The sequence below is a fragment of the Camarhynchus parvulus genome, chromosome 17 (genome assembly GCF_901933205.1).
Source record: "Camarhynchus parvulus chromosome 17, STF_HiC, whole genome shotgun sequence".
In the NCBI taxonomy this organism is placed as follows: Eukaryota; Metazoa; Chordata; class Aves; order Passeriformes; family Thraupidae; genus Camarhynchus; species Camarhynchus parvulus.
The window spans coordinates 10,661,347-10,682,070 of NC_044587.1; the positions used below are offsets into that span (position 1 = coordinate 10,661,347).

At 60.1% G+C, this 20,724-nt stretch overlaps 2 protein-coding genes across 2 annotated transcripts; one reads left to right on the forward strand and one right to left on the reverse strand.

Moving 5' to 3' along the window:
* Window positions 1-521: 521 nt before the first annotated feature.
* NDOR1 (NADPH dependent diflavin oxidoreductase 1) lies at window positions 522-14,985 on the reverse strand. The gene is given in 16 exon segments (XM_030961561.1): window positions 522-719; window positions 3,401-3,495; window positions 5,925-6,043; window positions 6,558-6,704; window positions 7,538-7,652; window positions 8,374-8,481; window positions 8,821-9,041; window positions 9,960-10,081; window positions 10,355-10,513; window positions 10,515-10,562; window positions 11,046-11,147; window positions 11,729-11,827; window positions 12,523-12,620; window positions 12,864-12,941; window positions 13,592-13,726; window positions 14,706-14,985. Coding segments are annotated over 16 exon segments (1,794 nt in total). The 5' UTR covers window positions 14,709-14,985; the 3' UTR covers window positions 522-574.
* TMEM203 (transmembrane protein 203) lies at window positions 14,838-15,818 on the forward strand. The gene has a single exon (XM_030961563.1). It carries the CDS (start codon window positions 15,179-15,181, stop codon window positions 15,587-15,589), a length of 411 nt encoding a protein of 136 aa, XP_030817423.1. The 5' UTR covers window positions 14,838-15,178; the 3' UTR covers window positions 15,590-15,818.
* Window positions 15,819-20,724: the final 4,906 nt, after the last annotated feature.

The following is a 20,724-nucleotide window of genomic DNA, read 5'->3' on the forward strand; positions in this document are numbered from 1 at the left end:
AACTTGGAGCTCAGACCTCAGCAGGCTCAGGATGATGAACTGGCAGCAGAGACAGAGACATCAAGGCTTCCTCCAGTGCCTGTGCCGGCTGGCCTTGGCCACTGGAACCAGGGGGAACAGGTCTGTCCAGGCAGCCTGCTCCTGCAGCAAGCGCTGCTGAGTAATGCTGGGGTGGAGAGACTCCCATGCAATACTTCCCTTCCTCTGGCCCTGCCACAAACAGTGGCCACTGCCACTTCCACGGCTCCAGCAACACCCTTGGGTGCCACCCACCCCACACAGAGACCCCCGGGGCTGGGGCATGTGGGGCAGATCAGTCCCACACTGAAGCCAACCAGCAGAACCCCCCAGAGACCTCTGGCCCTGCTCTGGTGGGGTGTGGGCACAGGGAGCCAAAGCCCCCAGGAGATGGGGTCCCCCCACTGCCCTGGCCCTGCTGCTGTCAGGGAGGGGCTGGTCGGGTAAATCCACCCCTACCCTGGCTGGGGTAATCCCAGCCCAAGAATGATGCCAGAGGCAGATCCCTTTGCTGGCTCCTTTATTCAGGCAGTGGGAGGGGAGGCAGGAGCCAGGCTCAGGACCAGGTTTCAGCCTGGAAGCGCCGGGACCGTTCCAGGGCTGTGAAATGCTCCTCTGCTTCCAAGGGGGACAGGCCACCCTCCTGCTGCAGCACCGACTGCAGGGCCTCAGCCACTGCTGCTGGCATCTGCTTGGCATTCCTGGGGAGAGAGCAGGACACAATGGAGAGTGAGCAGGAACGCAGGGGCCAGAACAGCAGCCCCAGTGCTCCAGGATCAGGAATCAGCAGTCCCTGTGGCCAAGCCCACCACAGGGCAGTGGGAACCTGCCTCGTCCTGCCACAGGCTGCCTGGCACAGGGTAAATGACAGGCCTGAGAGGCAGCTCCTACCACTCCCTCAAGAGCAGGGCTGTTATCCACAGGGCTCCTCAGCACAGGCATGTGAAGGCAAAAACATGGCCATGGGCCCCAGAGCCCAGGGAAGGAGCATCACAGGTCAGGAGCCCAAACACCAGCCCCACACAGCTGCATCTGCCAGCATCCTCATTAGAGAGACACAGGCAGCACATACGGGTTGGAATTTATCAGCAGGAGGGCAGGAACCTGTCCTTTCATCTCTGGAATCACTCAGTGTCAAACATGTCTGATCCTCAGCTGGGCAGGAGCAGCCGCTCCTGTCCTGCTGCTGCCTGCTCTCAAGAAATCCAGAATGATTGGTTTGATAGTGACATTTGGAGCCAAAGCCAGTTCAAACCTCAAAATCAGAGAAATGCTGGAGAAAACATTGAGCCCCTGTGTAGAAAATACCCAAACAGAACTCAGCACTTTCAAGCACAATTATTTCTTATGGGAAATCAGAAATTCTGACTTTTTTTTCCTGGAGAGAATTTCATTTGATGAACTGCCTGTGCGACAAAAAAAACCATCTAATAAAAAATTTCCCAGCCTGCTCCAATTGGCACAAGCATCTGGCAACGTCCTTGCTGTTTCCCAAGAACAAGGCAGAATTCTGACTTGCGTTTGAAGCTGATTAACATCCCAAAATACCCAGAAAGGAGGTCTTCTTTTTTTGGAAGAGCCGCATTGTTTCTGAGTCAGGCACTGATAGGCAAGTACAAGATAATGGAGCTGGGCTTTGTGATGGAAAACATGTCAAATAGCTATTTTTTTTTCAAAAAAAGAGACATATTCAACCTTTTTGCCCCTGAGTGAGACAAGGAGGATCAACCACAGAGCAGATGCAGCCCTGGCTCCCCAGGCCCCCTGGCCCAGGAAGGGATGGCAGACAGGAGTGTCCCATGGCCCAGGGCTGCTGCTCAGGGTCACACAGCTCAGGAGTCACTTCCCCCAGCTTTCTCCCAGTCTGGCTGAGACTGTGAATTTGAGGGGAAAACAGGATCACCCAACCTGCTCTTTCCTGCCTGGCAACTCACTGACAGTTCAGTCTGTGAGCTGGGGGGGGCCATGGTGATCCTGGAAGCCTTTCTACAGGGTTTGGGCTGTTCAGGAAAGGAGGAACAGTGTCCTCTGCAATCAGCACAATGTCACTTGTGCAGGGATCCCAAGGCTCTGGATCCCACCTGCCTGATGGGGGCTCAGGGACACCCCACAGCAGGGACAAAGCTCCCAGCAAGAGGAGTCTCAGAGCAACCCTGATGTCCAAAATACCATCCTCATGGCCACACAAAATCTGCCATGGGGACAGCTGTGCAGGCCCTGCTCTTTCCAAGAAACTGATCCTCTTTGGAGATCTCCATCAGCACCAAAAAGTAGGAAAGAGAATGGAAGGAGAGAATAAAGCCATGACCCAACAGCAGCATTTGGGCTGTAGATGGAGGCACATCCCCAAGTCCCAAGTGCTCCAAACCCCAGAGCCAAGGGCAGGAATGCCCAGTTTGGAGTGAGGCTCCAGGAAGCCCCGTGCTGCAGCAGTGAAGGACAGAGTGAGGTGGCCTGGCCTCCACTTCCTGGGAAGTAAACACCAATCTCCTTCTCCCAGGAATGCAGCGAGGCCAGTCCTGCTCTGCCAGGCGCCAGGGCAGTTCCTGCTCTCCTGAAGGACAGGCAGGAAAGAACCTCCTGCAATCGCTGCTGGTGTGACAGCCGGGCCCAGGCCTGCCCTCCCCAGGTCACAGGGGGCACGGCAAACGCCATGGGCGGGCTCTGCCCAGCTCCAGCAGCCCAGAGCATTTCCCAAGCCTCACCCTGGGCATGGGGAGCAGCCTCTCCCTGCAGCACAGGCAGGTCAAGGGCTCTGAGAGCTCAGAGCAGAGCTGCCAACACTCTGACCCCAATGGCCAGACCCACCTTCTGGCCAGCAGCTCCAGGTGTGCAACCAGCCCCAGACAAGCACCTGGAGAGGGACTGAGCTGTGCAAGGAGACTGGCTGTGGTGCAACAGGGCTGGTCCCTGCCCCGGGAGGCAGCTCTGGGTGCAAAGAGCCAGAGAATGTGCCAAGGCTCCCAAAGCTGCTCCTGAGCCCCAGCACTGCTGGGGATCCTGCCCACACAAGTGGCCACAGGTGCCCCACAAGCCTCTTCTCCAGTTTCATCAAGCACTGCTGGAGGAGAGGGCTGTGCAGGGGCCAGGCCCCTCCTGTGTGTGGATGTGCTGTGGGTCAGAGGCTGCAGGGGCAGGGTTGGGCAGGTGGCATTGGCTGGAGAAGCTTTACCAATTCCAGCTGTGCCCCTCCTAAGGGGAGCATGGGGTAGGTGGCAAACATCCCTCCCAGCCCAGGGCTCCTGGAGCAGGACACACAGAGGAGGAATGAGCTGCCCTTCTGCAACACGGGGCTGAGCTGAGGAAATGCCTCCAGGTGGGTGAAGACGCAGAAATGTGCAGCCCTGCTCCATCCAGCCCTGCACAGAGAGCTCTCACTCACCCAGCCAGGTAGATATGAGCATTCTCACTGCTCAGCAGCTCCCACACCAGCTTCCCATTCTCCCGGATGCGGTGCTGGACATAAACCTTCTCCTCCTGCAGGGAAACAAGGCACTGAGCCCACCAGCTCTGGAGCAGCCCCAGCTCCTGCTCTCAGGGGCTGTTTCCAGGAGCTCAGAGCAGCACAGGAGGCACGGGGAGAAGCAGTTGGATCAATGACCAGTGTGGGGAAGAGGAACCCCACACCCGATGTCTGCACTGGGCTGGGCTGGTGGGAGAAGGGTGCAGCAGCAGGAGCTTCAGTGGGGAACACCAGGCCCCAAGCAGCCCCCCAAATCCTTTGGGTGTCCACTGGTCAGGGCCATGACCTGGGGAGGCCCTGTGAGGCCTTCTCTCCTGCCTGCTTCTCCCAGCCTGGGCAGAGGAGGCTCTGTGGCCCTTGTGTGCCAAGTCTGCTACAGGACAGAGACCCTTCCCTGCACCCCTGACTGCTGGAGACCTAAAACAGCTTTGAAGGGCAGAAAGCTTGGAGGGACAGCCTCAGTCCCAGTCCCTGTCCCTCTACCATCATTAGGGACTGGATGGGGACTGGCTCTGCACACAGTACAGCCCAGTCAAGGAGAGTTCCCAAAGGGTTAATCCATAAGACTTCAAGAATCCAAGCAACTGCCTACAGCCCTGGCTCCTGCCCAAGAGAACACCATTGCCAACGTGCCTGACCTCACTGCTGGCCCAGAGGGCCCCCGTGACAAAGGTGACACTGTGAGGAAGGCCAGGCCCTGTGCTGGGGGTCCCCCACGCCCCATCCTGCAGTGGTGAGCTGGGCCATGGGCACAGCCTCCTGCCCAGGCCCCCTCTCACTGGGCCATGGGCACAGCCTCCTGCCCAGGCCCCCTCTCACTGGGCCATGGGCACAGCCTCCTGCCCAGGCCCCCTCTCACTGGGCCATGGGCACAGCCTCCTGCCCAGGCCCCCTCTCACTGGGCCATGGGCACAGCCTCCTGCCCAGGCCCCCTCTCTCTGTGGCTCAGGTCCTGCAGGCTGGGCATGTGTGTGGGAACAGCCCTAAGCAGCTCGAGCCCGGGCTGTCCCAGGAGCTGGTCACTGTGGGTCCCACAGGTCCCCTGGCTGTGCCAGCCCTGACTGGGCAGTGCCCTCAGCAGCACCAGCACAGCCTCTGTTTCAACAGCAACGAGCTCAGTGCTGCCAGAGGCCCTGCCAGCCAGGCTGGGATCCAAGGGCATCACCTGAGGAGCTCAAAACCAGAGCCCCCAGTGACAAACTGGGGTCGCAGTGTCTCAGGGCATCCAGGTTTGGCTGGGACCAGTCTGTGCTGTGGGTGGGTGTGCTGGGACAGGGGGCACCTGCAAAGGGACTTCAGAGAGAAGAGCAGAACTCTGCTCAGCTATGGAGCATCCCAGCCTTCACCTGGGTCTTTGACAACAAACTTTGTGATGAGTTAAAGGCTGTGGTATCTCCTGAAGCCAAAGGCACAATGAGCCCAGCGTGGCTCATCCCACCTGGCTGTGGGATGTGGCTGTGCTCCCACTCTGCCTTGGGGGCAGAGGACTCTGGTGACAAACTGCTTTGGCTGGTGGAGCAGGAGAGAGGGGACACTCCAATGGAATTCCTGTCCCTCCACAGTCAACAAGAGCAGAAGGTGCTCTGGCTGCTCTCCAGATTCAGAGAGCAGCAGATGCCCCTTTGCTGGTCATTCAGCACCCCTCTGCAGGGCTGCTCCTGCTCATCACAGACTTGGAAAGCCTTCACAGAAGCACCCAGCTCCTGCCTTACAAGTGAGTGGATAAAAGACAATGAATTCATGTCAACACATGCACACAGCCACGAGAAAGGGCTTGGGCTGGTGCAGCTGAGCTACTGAGAGATTGCCATTCCCTTTTTATCACATCTCTGTTCCAAAGCCAGGCTGAGCTTTCAGTGCCATCAAGGGACAGAGGAAGGCAGTGAAACACATCCCCAGCTCAGGGAGCCTCTCTGGCAGCACTGCAGTCCCAAGGGGGGATGAGGGCTGCCCACCAGAGACACTGTCTGGGAAAGCAGGAAGCAAAGTGAGGGGCTGAGTTGTGGGTGTGCTCATACCCATGGGGAGTTTTTCTCTATATCTGGGACTCAGAGAGAGCTGGCACAAAGGCCAAGCTCCTCAGCTTCAGCCAGGGCTCAGAGGGACACCATGAGGATGGGTACTTAACCAAGAAGTTACTGCCTGGTGACCCTCCAAGAGGCTTGGGAGCCTTTTATCACTCACGTGGTCCAGCCAAACAAAGCTGGTTAATGCCTTATCTTCTCTGTTGTTCTCCAGCCTTGTCCCAGTAACCTTTCCAGCCCAACTTAGCCAGACACACCTCTGCAGGGCAGGAGGGGATCTCAGCCAGCACTGAGGTGTATGGGGGAAGGAGGTGCACACTGTGCCACCTCACCAGATCCCTCGCAGATCGTGCCCTGCCAGAGTCCCATCAGCACTGCCTGAGATGCTCTTGTATCCACCTCCTCTTCTGGGCACTAACCTGGTCCCTGGAGAAGGCTGTGAAGAGTGTCAGGAAGCCCTTTGTCACCAGTTCTTCCCACTCTGTCTGGCAGTAGAAGTCCTTGGATTGGTGTCGGCAGCCGAAGAAGAGGCAGTTCCCTGCAGGAGCAGAGCACCAGGGCTGTGCTGGGAGCACCCAGTGCTGGGCACTGCTGGTGCCACCTGCCTGACAGCCCTGGCCTGCAGAGCCACCAGCATGAAGTGAGCAGGAAGTCAAGTGACCTGTGGCAAGCAGAGGCCCCTGTCTGCTGAAAAACGAGGAGGACAGAAAATGTCCTCTAGGGCTGCCTGTTCCCTGAGCCAAGGGAACAAGGATGGGACAAGCTGCAGCAGCAGCTGAGCTCAGTAACCTGTGTTCACTCTCAGAGAGCCAAGAAAGAGCCTCTGCAGAGCCTGATGGAACCCAAGGAGCTGCCCTGCAGCACAGCCTATGAATGACCACACAGGCTGCACAGAGCAGGCTCTGGGCCTCACCTGCCCCAGAGCTCAGCCTGCTTCTGCTCAACACAGCAAAGCCTGACCCCTCACGAGCCCCCAGTCCATCCTTCCATCTGCTGACACAGATCTGTCTGTGCAAGGGGCATCCTGAGTGCCTCCCAGGACCATCCCTCACCTCGGCGTCCCAGTGCCACCCGCTCCTGTATCGCTGCTCGGAAGGGTGCCACCCCTGTGCCAGGGCCAATCATGATCACAGGGGTAGCAGGGTCACCTGGGAACTTCATTCCTCCTTTCTTCACCCAAAGAGGCACCCGGACATCATCTGTGGAACAGAGAGACTGACAAGCATCACTCCACCACCAGTGCCCTGTGCCTGCCTCTGGAGGGTGAGTGGGCACCCAGCTCTTCCAGGGTGCTCCAAAGACACAGGCAGACCTGGCTCATCACCCCCTGGCACTGAGAGTACACTGTGTGTGTGAAAAGCCCTTCAGCTGTCTCAGCACTGCCTCTGCAAGAAGCTGAGTGAAGCCCAGAGCAAGGCAAGAGCCCCCAGCACACAGGCTGCAGGACAGCCCTCTCCTCACACAGCCTGTGCTGGGGAACACAGTGGTGGAGGCAAGCAGAGATCCCAAGCTGGTTGGATGTAAGGGAGGCCCCAAGGCTGCCAGAGCTACAGGAGCATTTGGACAAGACTCTCAGGGATGCACAGGGTGGGATTGTTGGGGTGTCTGTGCAGGGCCAGGGGTGGGACTTGATGATCTTTATGGGTCCCTTCCAATTCAGTTTTTTCTGTGATTCTGTGGAAGAAGGGACCAGCCTTCCCAGAGCTGTGGCTATGGGACTGGAGGTGCCCAGCAGTCAGAGTGCCCAGCAGACACCAGGAGCAGCCCACAGTGGGACAGCAGGGTTGAGCAGCTGGGAGGTCCCGGGTAAGCTGGAGAGGCACAGCTCTCTGTGTGCTCTGATGAGGATGGGGCAGTGAGGAAGGACAGCAGGACCATCCTGCCAAGCCAGTGTGTCCCCCATGGAGCTGGTGCTCCAGCCAGGCAGCTCCTGCACATGGTCAGCACCCACACAGCTACACCACAGGCCCGAGGGATGAGCACTGGGTGCTGTGGGAAGCACTCAGGATTCCCACAGTGGCCAAGCACTTACCCTGCTCTGGGTTGAGAGAAGCCAGCCAGGCGGAGCAGAGCCCACGGCGGGGTTTGCTGAGCCGTGTCTTGTACCGCACCACGGCCACGAGGATCTGCATCCGCTCGGGATGGGCCTGTGTCACACAGAGCCATGAGCACACACCCTGCACAGCTCCTCACGGACAGGACACCCCCTCCTGCAGGGCCAGAGCCTGTGCCCAGCTCCCACCAGGACAGGACACCCCCTCCAGGGACAGAACCTGTGCCCAGCTCCCACCAGGCTGCCTGCAACACCCGTCCTAGTCTGGCACAGCCACTAACAATGGAGCACACCCCTGCACAAAGCTTTCCAAAGGGGAAGGGGGTTTTCCTGGGGAACCACTGCTACAGGAATGCTCTGCACAGCTGGCAACAGTGATGGTCACAGTCCAGCCCAAGAGGCTCCCATGGGACACAAATCCAGCCGTGCAGGGGCTGAGTCCGCAGGCAGCTGGGCCGGTCCCTCTGCCACCTCCTGGCAGGAGCAGGGAGCAGCACTCCCCTGTGCCCAGCTCCCGGGACACTCCAGTGGCACCACATCCCACTGCTCCCAGGGACAGCGACACCAGACCTCTGAGGTGGGCTGGGACAGTCTTGGCACTTGCAGGGCTGCAGGAGAGCAAGTCTCCTAATCTGAAGGTTGGCCTAGCCCTCAAGTTTGCATCCAGCACATCAGGCTGCTGCAGACTCAGTGCAGAGCAGGGATTTGGGCAGGCTGTGGAGGCTCCAGGGGACATCTGCACCAACAGTCAGTGCTGGCCCTGCCAGACCCTCTGCTCAGACTCTGAAATGAGGCCAGAAGGGCTGAGCTCTTACCAGCAGGGAGGAGGCGATGGAGAAGGCACGGGGTCTGATGCGAGGGATGAGGTCGAGCAGGTAATCAGCTGGGATGGCACATGTGCTGTGAGGGAAATCCCACAAGACCTGCAAAGCCAAGAGGGTGAGGCCTGGTGACCCCAGAAGGCAGCCTGCCTGCCCTCAGGGTGCCAGAGGCTGTCCCACACAGCTGTGCCACGCTGCCCTCGGCCAAAGGCACCACACGGGCACCTCTGAGCACCAACCAGCCTGTCCCACTGCCCTGTCCCCCCAGAGCAGCACAGAGCCCACCCCAGAGCCCACAAGGATCTAGAGCTGGTCTTAACCATCGGTGGAAATCCATGGAGACTTCAGAAAGTGGGTGAAGTAAACTCCTCAGCCAAGAAAGCATGGCTGATGGTGTCCTGGTTGGCCTCAGCCCCAGCACAGCCCTGAGGGCAGCCCCACCTCCAGCGTGGTCCTGCGGGGCCGGTTGCAGTAGCTGTACAGCTCCTCCTGGCCCTGGGCCGAGCTGAACTCCTGCAGCTTCTCCCGCTCCAGCTCGTTGGTGGAGAAGGAGGCCAGGAGCTCGAAGAAGGAGCGCCGTGGCACACAGGAGATGTCCAGGTAGTGTGTCACCAGGTACTGGATGGTGCAGGGCTGTGGCAGCAGGGGAGGGAGGGGTGTGCCTGCAAGGCAAGGCAGCGGGGACAGCTCAGGGCCAGCCCTGCCCACCTGCTGTCCCCAGAGCAGAGCAGCCCTGCTGCCTGCAGCACCCACGTGCTACTGGAGCCAACTCCCCTGTCCCTACTCCCACCGTGGGCCTCCAGTCCCTGCTCTCCAGTTTGCCTTTCAAGCCCACAAGTTTGCAACAGAGGAAGTCTGCAGTGTTCAGCCGTCCCTCACTTTTGGCAGGTGCTTTGGGATAATGTCTTATCCACATGACTCCCACCCTGCCTGCACACAATGCAGAGGAAATAAGCAGCAGTGTCATGTGTCAGGCATGTCTGTGTCTCCCACGTCTCTCCCAAGGGTGTGAGGAACAGCCTGAATTTCTCTTGGGTTTGCCTGCCAGGCAGAAATTCCAGCATGGACAGATACAGGGAAGTTGGAGGCAGAATGGGCGCTCAGGAGCCAGGAGAAAAATGCTCCCTATTCCACGCAGGCACCAAGAGCTCTGGGGGGCCTCCAAGGGGTTCCTCTGGTTGCCTGTGCTGGTTTATGGCTGCAGGATCCCCTCAGGAGGTCCCTGGGGCACAGGCAGAGAGTGGGGAGACCTGCACACCCCAGGCAAGGAAGCACAAGATTCCCAGTGTGGGCCTGGGGCTGAAGAGGCTGCAGAATCCTCCCCACTCTGTGCTGGGGCTGCCAAGGCACAAGGCTCAGGTGGAGCCTGGCACTGCTGCATTCCTCCAGTCCCACTGGCTCTGCTCAGGATGCACACACACAGCACTGGAGGGAAGGACAGGCAGGTGTCCTGTATCCATCCAGCACTCCCAACCAGGTCTACAGCAAAGGAAGAGCAGAGCTCCAGCAGAGCTCTGGGCCAGAGCTCAGGGGATGCCCTGTCTCAGCAGGAAGGGGAAGGAGCAGCAGGCAGGACCTACCAGGCTCCGTGGGCTCCAGCACAAAGCGTCTGTGTGGCTCCAGGCGCAGCAGCTGGCAGAACTGCTGCACATCTTCAGGGCAGTTCTGGGGCTGGATCATCACCACATCTCCTGCACTGAACCTGGGGATGCAGGGGGAGCTGCCAAGCACAGCCACAGGGCAGAGCCACAGCACAGCCACCCCGACCAGCACCCACACCAGGGGAGGCAAATGCCCAGTGCCAGCAACAGGCAGAGGGAGCTGGCCCATGGGCAGGACCCCCACTGCAGCAGGGACCATGACCACAAGACTGCAGCCTCAGGTATCAGTGAGGAAGGGCAGCAGAAGAGGAGGGCGGGCTCCAGGACACCTAGTCCCACACAGCAGAGCTTGGGGGAGTCAGGAAAATGCTCACGTGATCCCTGAGCCCGCAATGTCAAACTCGATGAGCCGGACATCCTGGAAATGGGCCTGTGCTGTGACCCTCTGGTTGGACACCACGCGGGCAGGGAAGGGCTGCAGCTCACAGGGAGCCCCCCGGGGGGCTGCTGGCTGCAGCAGGGCACCCTCGGGGGCTGGGGGAGTCCTCAGGCAGGTAGTGCAGCGTGTATTTGGGGGGCAGGCTGTGGGAACGAGAGCAATGCAATGCAGCAGGGTTACCTCCATGCCACAGCTCCTCTGCTGCTGCAAGATGAGAGGCAGGGAGAGGCCTGGAGTGTCCCACTGTATCCATCAGCCATTATCCCTCTCCCCTGGAGCTGGCCTGTGTAAGGGAATGCAATGGAGACCGCCAGGAGGAGATCCCAGGGCTCCAGAGCATGCAGGGCACACACACTCTTGCCAGGGCCAGAGGCACATCAGGACAGAAAGATGAGCAGAACCCAGCTGGGGCAGCTGTCACACCCCACAGGGGAAAAGGGGACACCCATCCAGAGACAGATGGGCCACCTGTGGCCAAAGCACAAGGGACACTGGGGACACCAGAAGCTGTGTGGGGAGTGTTTGTGCTCCAAGCAGAGCACATCTCTACTCTGGAGAACAGCCAAGGCAGCAGAACCTTTCAGGCCAGGCAGCCCCAGCAGCCCCTGCTCACCCTCTGCACTCACCGCATGTCGGGACTGATGATCTCAAGGCCAGGAGGGAGAGGATACAAGGCAAGGATCTTCTCCCACAAGGCCACGAGCCAGGGATCAACCACTGCATCTGGCCTGCAAGTGGGAAACTGAGGCTGCAGCAACATCATCCCTTCAGGGCCAAGCCCTGCTACCCCTGCCCATGCCCAACAACCATTCCCACAGGCACCCCAGGCCACTCCCTTCCAAATTCAGGTCTGGGAAGAAACACATCTCAGCCACTCTACACACTCAATTGCTTTCCAGGGCCCAACCACTGACCCCTGAACAGGATCTCCAGCCCCTGAGCAGCGCTGGGTCACTGGGGTCACTGTGTCCCCGAACCATCCACAGCCTTTGCCCCATGCCAGGTGAGCACAGCTGAGGCTGCTGCAATGCCTGTAGGTATAGGGCTGTCTGGCACAGCCATGTCCTGCTCTGAACAGGGCTGGGGCTGAGCCAGGGGTCATGGCCACGTTCTGGGGGTCATGGGACACCCTGGAGAAGCAGGTGGCCCAGGTCCTGGCACAGGAGGGTTATGAGCAGAGATAAGCATGTTCCCAGAGAGCTGCAGGAGCAGCCCCATGGTGGGAGCAGCACACAGCCCTGCCATCAGCCCAGGACAGAGCTGCAGGGCACCCCGGGGCCCTCCCACCACCCCTCCTCTGGGCTCTTACCCCAGGTCATGCTGGTCATCTCCCAGGGCCACGGGCAGCAGCGGGTTGCCCCCGAGCTGGAGCAGCCGTTTGTGCAGCTTCTTTGCAATGAAATTAAACCTGAGCAGAGAACAACACAGGGCAGGGCTGCTCCAGCAGCACAGCAAGCACTGTCACAGCACCAGTACACACTGCCAGAGCCACCAGAGCAGCACACAGGCACAGCCAGCACTGTGACCTGGCCCACGTCCTGCCCAGCCTGTGCCAGTTCACAGAACCAGCTAGGTGCCACATGCTGGCCCTCACAGGCTGTGCCCAGCCCTGAGATGGGACAAGGGGAGGTCCAGGTTCCCTTCAGGGCAGCATGTGCCCTGGGCCATGGAACATTTCCTTCCCTCCAGCCCCTCACTGCCCCACAGAGCTCAGGCACAGCCATCCCTCCCACTAGAGCTCTTTGAGGCACACAGGAACAACCTTCTGGGAGAGACCTGGGACCAACATGGCTGGCTGCCACCTCTGTTTGATGTCTCCTGTTGCTTTGGCCCATAGCTGTGATAAAAGACTGACACATGATGACTGACCCACCAAAGCATCCTTGGTGAGCTTGGGAGGAAAGAAAAGGGCAGCAGCCTAATTCCTGGGGGTGAGGAGGGACACAGCAGGGGAAGGATTTTTAAGGCTGGTGGGAGTTACATTTTGCTTGAGCTGCTGCTCCAGAATCAGACTCTGTCTCCCCTTACCCCCTTGGCTCTCCAGCCACTCTGCTCTCCACTGCAGTCAGAGCTGTGAGGAACAGCTGCCCAGGGGCTGCTTACTTGGGGTAGGAGGAGTCCCCGAGGCCCAGCACGGCGTAGTCCAGCTGGCACAGGGAGCTGGCAGGGAGGCTCTTCCGGAACAGGAACCGCCAGAACATCTACAACAGGCACATCCAGCCAGTCCTGCTGCTGCCAGGCACCCTCCTGCCTGCCCGGCCCTGCACCCCTGCTCCCCCAGCCCAGCAGAGTGGGGAGCACGGCTTTCTGCACAAGTGCCCCTGCTCCTGTTCCCTGGCACGTGCCTGGTGCTGCTGCAGAGCTCCCCCAGCAAGAACAAGCCCTGCTTGAGCTGCTTCAGCAGAGAGAGCCCTGCACACCAACAGGACAGGAGCATGTCCTACCTTCATGTTGTCAGGTGGGTCTCCCTGGCCTGTGGTTGCACACACAAACACCACCAAGGGCTCGTGGATGAGGTTGGCCTGAGGGTACAAACATGGCACAGTCAGGTCAGCAGCCTCCAAACTGCTCTGGAGCCAGGATGGGACAGCTCAGAGTGTTCAGCCTGGGGAAGAGAAGGCTCCAGGGAGAGCTCAGAGCCCCTGCCAGTGTCTAAAGGGGCTCCAGAAAAGCTGGAGAGGGACTGGGGACAAGGGATGGAGGGACAGGACAAGGGGGAATGTCCATAAGCTGAAGGAGGGCAGGTTTAGGTCAGATATTAGGAAGAAATTCTTTCCTGTGAGGGTGATGAGGTTCTGGCACAGGTTGCCCAGAGAAATTGTGGGTGCCCCTGGATCCTGGGAAGTGTCCAAGGCCAGGCTGGACAGGGCTTGGAGCAACCAGCACCAAGCCTGTCTGAGTCCAACAGTGTTTGGACAACGCTCTCAGGGACAGGGGGGGATTGTTGGGGTGTCCCAGGCAGGGCCAGGAGCTGACTCCATGATCCTGATGGGTTGCTTCCAACTCAGCTTGTTCCATGGTTCCGTGGTGCTGTGGGAGGTGTCTGTGCCCATGGGGCTGGCACAGAGCAGCAGTGCCCCAGCTGTCCCATGTCCCACACTCACACACCAGGTCACAGCAGCCCCGTGTCCCACACTCACCAGGTCACAGCAGCCCCGTGTCCCACACTCACCAGGTCACAGCTGTCCAGGGCCTGCACCCGGCAGCGCAGGTGCCGTCTCTGGGCCTCCCTGCCCACCCTCTCTGCCGTGTCCTGAGCTGTGCCAGTCTGGCTGCCAAAGAGCACCAGGAGTCCCTGTTCTGCCATCTGCAGGAGACAAGAGCAGGGAAGTCATCGGAGGGAAGGGACAGGAGGAGAGGCAGGGCTGGGCTGAGCAGCACTGATCCCCCAGGGGCTGGCACAGCAGCCAGCCAGCACAGGGATGGTGAGCAGCTGGCACTCAGCAGAGGGAGTCAAGGCTGTCAGGCTCTCTTCCCACGCCTGTGCAGCACTGAGGGAGGGATCCCATGTCCCAGCCCATAGAATAAGCAGGGACACTACTGTGCTCCTTGTCCCCACTGCCAGGCCAGGGGGGGGACTAAAACCCACATCCTGCCCCGTTGAACTGCCCTCACCAGCACAGGGTGAGCACAGCCCTGGGATGGGCTGTTCCCCAGTCCTGGTGTAACTTTCCTGTGTGCCCTGGGAACTCTCCCTCACCTGAGGGGGCTGGGGCAGAGCCAGGAGGCTCAGTGACAGACAAAGCTGAGAGCACACAGAGCTCCCAGCCAGACTCTGGCAGAGCAGGGGCCCAGCCCAGAGGGAATCCAGCCCTGGCACCTGTCTGAGCTGCAAACAGCTGCCATCACCATGTGCCCACAGAATAAAAATAAATTAAATAATAATAAAAAAAAAATAAAATAAAATCACCGAATCCCAGACTGGTTTGGGTTAAAAGGGACCTTAAAGCCCATCCAGTGCCACCCCTGCCATGGCAGGGACACCTCCCACTGTCCCAGGCTGCTCCCAGCCCTGCCCAGCCTGGCCTTGGGCACTGCCAGGGATCCAGGGGCAGCCCCAGCTGCTCTGGGCACCCTGTGCCAGGGCCTGCCCACCCTCACAGGGAACAATTCCCAATTCCCAATATCCCATCCAGCCCTGCCCTCTGGCAGTGGGAGCCATTCCCTGTGTCCTGTCCCTCCATCCCTTGTCCCCAGTCCCTCTCCAGGCCCTGGCAGGGGTTCCCGGGGTTCTCCTCTCCACTGACCAGCCCCGGGGCCCGGCCCGGCCGCTCCGCGGGACTCACCATGGACGGGCCCCATCCCGCCTCTGACGTCACCACTTCGCGACAGCTCCCGCTGACGTCATCATCGAGGCTGAGCGGCCGGGACTCCCCGCTCACCGTCTCCCCGCATGATGACGTCACCCGCTTGTCGCCTCTCACCGTGACGCCATCGCCCCGCGCCGCCGGGCCGGGCCAGGCCGGGCCTGGTGCCGGTGCCGGTGCCGGTTCAGGTTCAGGGCTTGGGGCGGGGGCCGGTGTCGGTGTCGGTGTCGGTGCCGGTGTCGGGCTGGACCTGGTGCCTGGCTGGGCCAGGGCTGGTGCCGGGGCCGGGGCCGCGGCCGGGGCCGGGCCGGTGCTGGGTCAAGGGCTGGTGTCGGTGCCGGCTTGAGGACTTGTGCCGGTGTCGGTGCCGGGCCGGTACCGGGTCAAGGGCCGGTGCCGGTGTCGGTGCCGGTTTGGGGACCGGTGCCGGTGCCGTTACCGCAGCGCGGACGATGCTGTTCTCCCTGCGCGAGCTCGTGCAGTGGCTCGGCTTCGCCACCTTCGAGATCTTCCTGCACGGGCTGGCCCTGCTCGCCTTCTCCGTGCTGCTCGTGCTCAAGGTGGACGGCGCGGCCGCCGCGCTCTCCTGGTGGATCGTGTTCGTGCCCTTCTTCGCCGCCGACGGGCTCAGCACCTACTTCACCACCATCGTGTCCGTGCGGCTGTTCCAGGACGGCGAGAAGCGCCTGGCGGTGCTGCGGCTCTTCTGGATCCTCACCATCCTCAGCCTCAAGTTCGTGTTCGAGATGCTGCTGTGCCAGAAGCTGGTGGAGCACACGCGGGAGCTCTGGTACGGGCTCATCATGTCGCCCGTGTTCATCCTGCTGCAGCTGCTCATGATCCGGGCCTGCCGCGTGAACTGAGCCCCGGCCCGGGGGCGCTGCCCGGGGCCGCTCCCGGCGCTGTCCCGTGCGGAGGGGCCGGTGACAGCCGGGACGGGGCCGTGCCCCGCTCGCGGCCGTGCTGCAGAGCATCACGTTCTCCACAAGCTGCACATCCCTGTTCGTGCCCCGTCAGCCCCTGCCTTGTCCTGTGCTGCGAGCGCGGCTGGGCGTGACAGTTATTTTATTTTAGGATAAAAATGCGTTGAAGGATTGGGTTTATTTATGAATTCTTTTTGCCTAGAAAGCTGTTGTACCTCAAACTGCTGTCTGGAGTGTGCGTGGTTGCTGTAGATCTCCTGGTAGAGCTCAGACTCCTGCCCTGGCCTGCCCAGCAGCTGGCTCATGGATTTCCATCTGTCCCCTCACCTCCCTGAGCACTTCATACCTTCAGTGCTCTGACAGGGTTTTGTGAGGTCATGTTGAGATCACTGGTGTGTGTATTTTTGAACAGGAATATGATTTTGCTTTGTGCTTCGCTCCATTTCCTGAACATGGAATTGGGGGTGTGGGGAGGCAGGAGCGTGCAGAGCTGGTGCTGGTTCTGAAGGGGGGGGGGATCTCCCTGAGCCCCACCTCGGGCTGCAGCACTGCCCCCAGACTCCCCAGAGAGCAGGAGGAATTCAGTATTCCCTGTGGGAGTGCAGACCAGTGTGTGGAGTGCCAGTGTCACGGGGATGCCCAGGGTGGCACTGTTGGGGTGTCTGTACAGGGCCAGGAGCTGCCCTGGATGATCCCTCCAGCTCAGGAGGGTCTGTGGTTCCTGCACACCCTGAGGTGGCACTGGACCTGCCTCACAGGTGCTCTTCAGCTCCTGTTCCATGTGGGATGCTCCTGGGGCTTGCTGTCACCTGCCCCAGGTGCTCAGGTTATTCCCCTTGGAGCCTCTCTCTGGCTCCCCTGAGCCAAGGACACACATGTCACCTGGGGGGTGGCAGCACCTGCTCCTGTCACCTGGGGGGTGGCAGCACCTGCTCCTGTCACCTGGCTCACAGCAGTGTGAGCTCATCCTGCTCTTGCTGTGGTTGTGCCACATGTCCCCAGTCACCCTGAGTGCACAGGCCAGGGGTGTTCTGTCCCCTGCTGTCCCAGGAGGGGTGTGAGCAGCAGCCCTGGGTCACTGGTGGGGCTGGGAGGGGGCTGTGGGGTGGGAGCTGTGTGGGGTCAGTGGCTGCTCCAGCAGGTGAGGGACAGGAGAGGAGCAGGACAGGCAGCAAAGCCTCTGAGTCAGGAGGGGACACTCACAGAGTGGCCCTGGGGACCGATGGTGCCTTTGGACACTCCCACAGCTAATTAATAAACTCAGGAAGGGGCTCATCAGCCCCAAGGAAGATCAAACAGATGATCACATCCCTCAGCCTCGCTGCACAGCACAGAGCCCTTTGCTGCTGCCCAGCCCTGCTGGGGCTGCCTGCACCCAGAGCAGCACCAGCCCTGGCACTGGGGTGCTGTGTGAGACAGGGGGACATCTCCCCGAGGGCCACATCCCCACCTGCAAGGGGCTTCGCCAGTTTTGCTGCTGCCCTGGGGACAAAGCAGTGGTCAGCGAGTCCCAGCTCTGCTCCTCCAAGGTAAGGCAGCTTCCCTGGGGTGTGGGGACACAGGGGTGGCACAGCATTGAGCAGTGGCACGGGCTGTGCTGCCCTGCTGGCATGCTGGGGTGGGGGGAGGTCTGGCAGCCAGGACCACCCCGTGTCCCTTCCCAGGACTCGTGCCTGGTGCACAGGAGTCACCTGCTGTGCCCAGGGCCACCAAGTCCTGGAACAAACCTTGTGGCCTTTGCCCTGGCACTCAGCAGTGTGCAGTGCTGGCACACCAGCCTGTGGCCACACAGAATTCTTTCTGGGAGCACCCCCAGGAGAAATCCTGCTGGATCCCCCTCTGACACAGCTTGACGGGACCCTGAGACCCATTCCCTGCCCAGTGTGAGCATGAGGTGTCTGGCCTGGGCTGGAGACTCCTCAGGCCCCAGCCAGAACTCTTCCCCACGCTGCAGTGCACCCTGGCAAAGATGAAAATGTCTCTGGGTTCAGTTTTCGTTGCTGTGGCTGGTGGGTCCTTTCCCAAACCCCGCAGCAGGGGAGTGTACCCTGGGAGAGAGGTGCAGCTTCCCAGGGCTGCTGCAGATCCCAGCCCTGAGCCCCTCTGTGCCCTGGGCTGCTGGGGAAGGAGCCTCTGCACAGCCCAGCGCAGGTGCCAAAGCAGCTTTCCTGTGGCACAGGGGCAGTACCAGCCCCAGCTGGCACCCTTGTCCGTGTGTCCCAGCTCCTGCAGGGACAGGAGCAGCCCCTGGAGAGCCATCTGAGCCTGGGGAGGGTGCACTGCAGGAGAGCAGCCAGTGCTGCCGTGCCCATGCCCAGAGCACAGCCTGGCACAGCCCAGATGGGCTCCATGCACAGGGACAGGGCTCCAGCGTGGCCGGGGCCTCCAGGGGGGCAAGGGAGCTCCCCAGACACATCTGGGAATGGGTGGCCCAAGGGACCTCCGTCCCTCCCTGCCATGGGCAGCACCAGAGGACACGGAAGCTTCAAATGGCCCAAACTCCTCCAGTCCTGCTGGAATCAGTGGAGGGGAGGGCTGGAGCTGGTCTCTGCTGGGACAAGTCACAGCAGGACCCAGGGAAGGCCGGGCACAGGAACACGGGGCAAGAGCAAGTGGAGCAGCTCCCTGGGGACATGGGACATGCTCAGAGCCACCACCTGCACCTCCCATCCTGGGACTGGGGTGACCTCATGGAGCAGAAACTGAGTTCTGGGAAATGAGACTCCCTTTTTTAACCCTGAGTCAAGGTGCTTTCCTTTCAGAAGGCACCAGGAAGGTGTTGGCAGAGGAGGTGATGTCATTTCACAAACACCCTCCAGCCTGGCAGTGGTGGCTGGGCTGGAACCCCACAGTCCCCACACCAGCCTGGCAACTCCCTGTGGGTGCCAGAGCCACTGCAAGGGCCACAGGCAAATAAAAACCTGTCAAAAGCAGATCAAACAGGGGTGTGTGTGTACTCTAGCCATGCTTCCCCACAGCAGATTTGTCTATCAGAAGTCAAAAGGAGACACTTGGTCCCTTTCTCAGTCAGGAGCAAACAGCACATTTCACTCTCAGCAGAGCCCTGAAGCCAAACAGGGCTGGGCTGATGTGCCCAAGGACCTGAGGGGAGCCACGTGAGAGCAGCTGCTCCTGGGGCTGGGCCCCCACGGCCCTTCCAGGTCCTGCTCAGACACCACAGAGCCCTGAGCCCCCGAATTTAGCAGAGACACCCCTTTGGGTGGGACTGCCTGAAGGAAGCTGAGGGCTGGGTGTAGCACAGAGCCAGGGGTTGCTGGGGCCTTGCTGGGGAGGGTCAGGGGCAACGAGGGCTCCTCTGCACAGCATTTCCTTCCCAGCACTGCCCCGTTTGCCTCAGCTGGGATAAGGCAGCTGGAACTGTGTCCTTCCACACAGATCCCTGTGATCCTGTGGCTCACAGCCAGAGCCCAGCCAGGGCAGCATCACCTGGCAGAGCTGCACATGGGGCCAGCATGGGCAAGGGGGAACAACCCCTCAACAAAACCTCTGGGACTGTTTCTTTAGTACAAAAAGGGACAGGAAAAGTGAAGTAAAGAGTTGCTAATCCTGTGTTCAGGTTTGGAGCTGGAGGTTTTGTCAGGCCTGGGTGCACACAGCCACTGGCAGTGCCACATGTCCCCAAGGGACCAGGGCTGGTTGGTGCCTCTGTGTCCAAAGTGGGGACGAGACCCCTGTGCTCAGAACAGCCCTGTGCAGTCAGCAGGGGATTTCCAGAGCAGGGACACTCATCCATCTCTCCCACCGAATCCAGGTGAATCCAAAGGCTGTGTGTTGTGTGGAGGTGGGAATGCAGGGGTGGTGGCACCCTCTGGCCTTCAGGAGCCACCCCAAAGGACACTGCCATGGGAATGCTGGCGTGCCCACAGACACAGCACTGACACGCCATCATGTCACAAAATGAAAGAGTTTGTGTTTATTTTGTTCTTTCAGGTAAGAGTCAACTATGTTTTTTTCCAAAAATAGGGTGAGACTTACGGAAAATACACTGTGGACATTTCCCTAAGTGTCAGAGAGGGGATTTGCTGAAATGAAGTACCAAGAGAAGGTTAAAAATTCACTGCAGGACAGGACAAACAAAAGAACTTATGAAAGACTTGAGAATAACCAATCCTGAAGTACCTGAGAGCCATGACCCGAGAAGCAAAGAGCAGGAGGACACTATAAATCAAATTACAAAGCCAAAGAAAAACTTTGTGTGCTTCCAGTGCTCATTAGCATAGTGAAATCCCTGCCCACAGGCTGTGATGACCCCTTACTCACATAAGCCCCTTCCCCACAGAGCATGAGCAGTAAAAGAAACGTGCAGGGTCTCTTTAAATAAGGCAGAGACTGCAAATACCAATGGCCTCACCAATGGTTAGCTGTAGGGAAATGCTCATTTCTGTCGCTTCAAATGTGTAAAAATGGGCACCTGGCATGCTGAGGGTGTGTCAGCTTTGATTCAGCACCCAGCACCCATCTCTGCAGAGATGAGAAATAAAATCATTATCTCGACTCAGAGCATGACTCTGCCTCTTGCCCAGGGGTGGAAGATCCCAGACTGGGGGCAGCAGGGAGAAGGAGGGCCCGGAGGTGTGAGGAGGCCCTGCTGTCACAGCTTGGTGGCACTGCCAGGGTGGCACTGCCAGGGTGGCACTGCCAGGGCACACAGCGGCACCTCTGCAACCCGGCCATGGTGCTGGGCAGGGCCAGGGCCACAGAGCTCCCCAGCACAGCCTTTCCCTCCCAGCACTGCCCCGTGGGCTCAGCTGAGGCAGCTGGAGCTGCCTCTGGCCCTGCAGGCCCCGCCATAGCCCAGGGGCTCTTATCAGGGAGCTGCAGCAGCAGGAAGCAGCTGGGCCGTGGGCCCAGGGACAGCACATCCCTGCTCCCCAGCCCTTCCCCTCCAGGGAAATCCTGAGTCCTCCCCAGTCCCTCACCTCTCCTCGGGCACTGCAGGGACCCCAGGAGCAGCACAAGGCTGGGACAAACCCAGGGAAGGGGTGGCCACAGTCCCAGCTGGGCCATGAGGGTGCCTTGGCCTCCCCCAAGGCCGTGCCCAGCCGGTGCTGCTG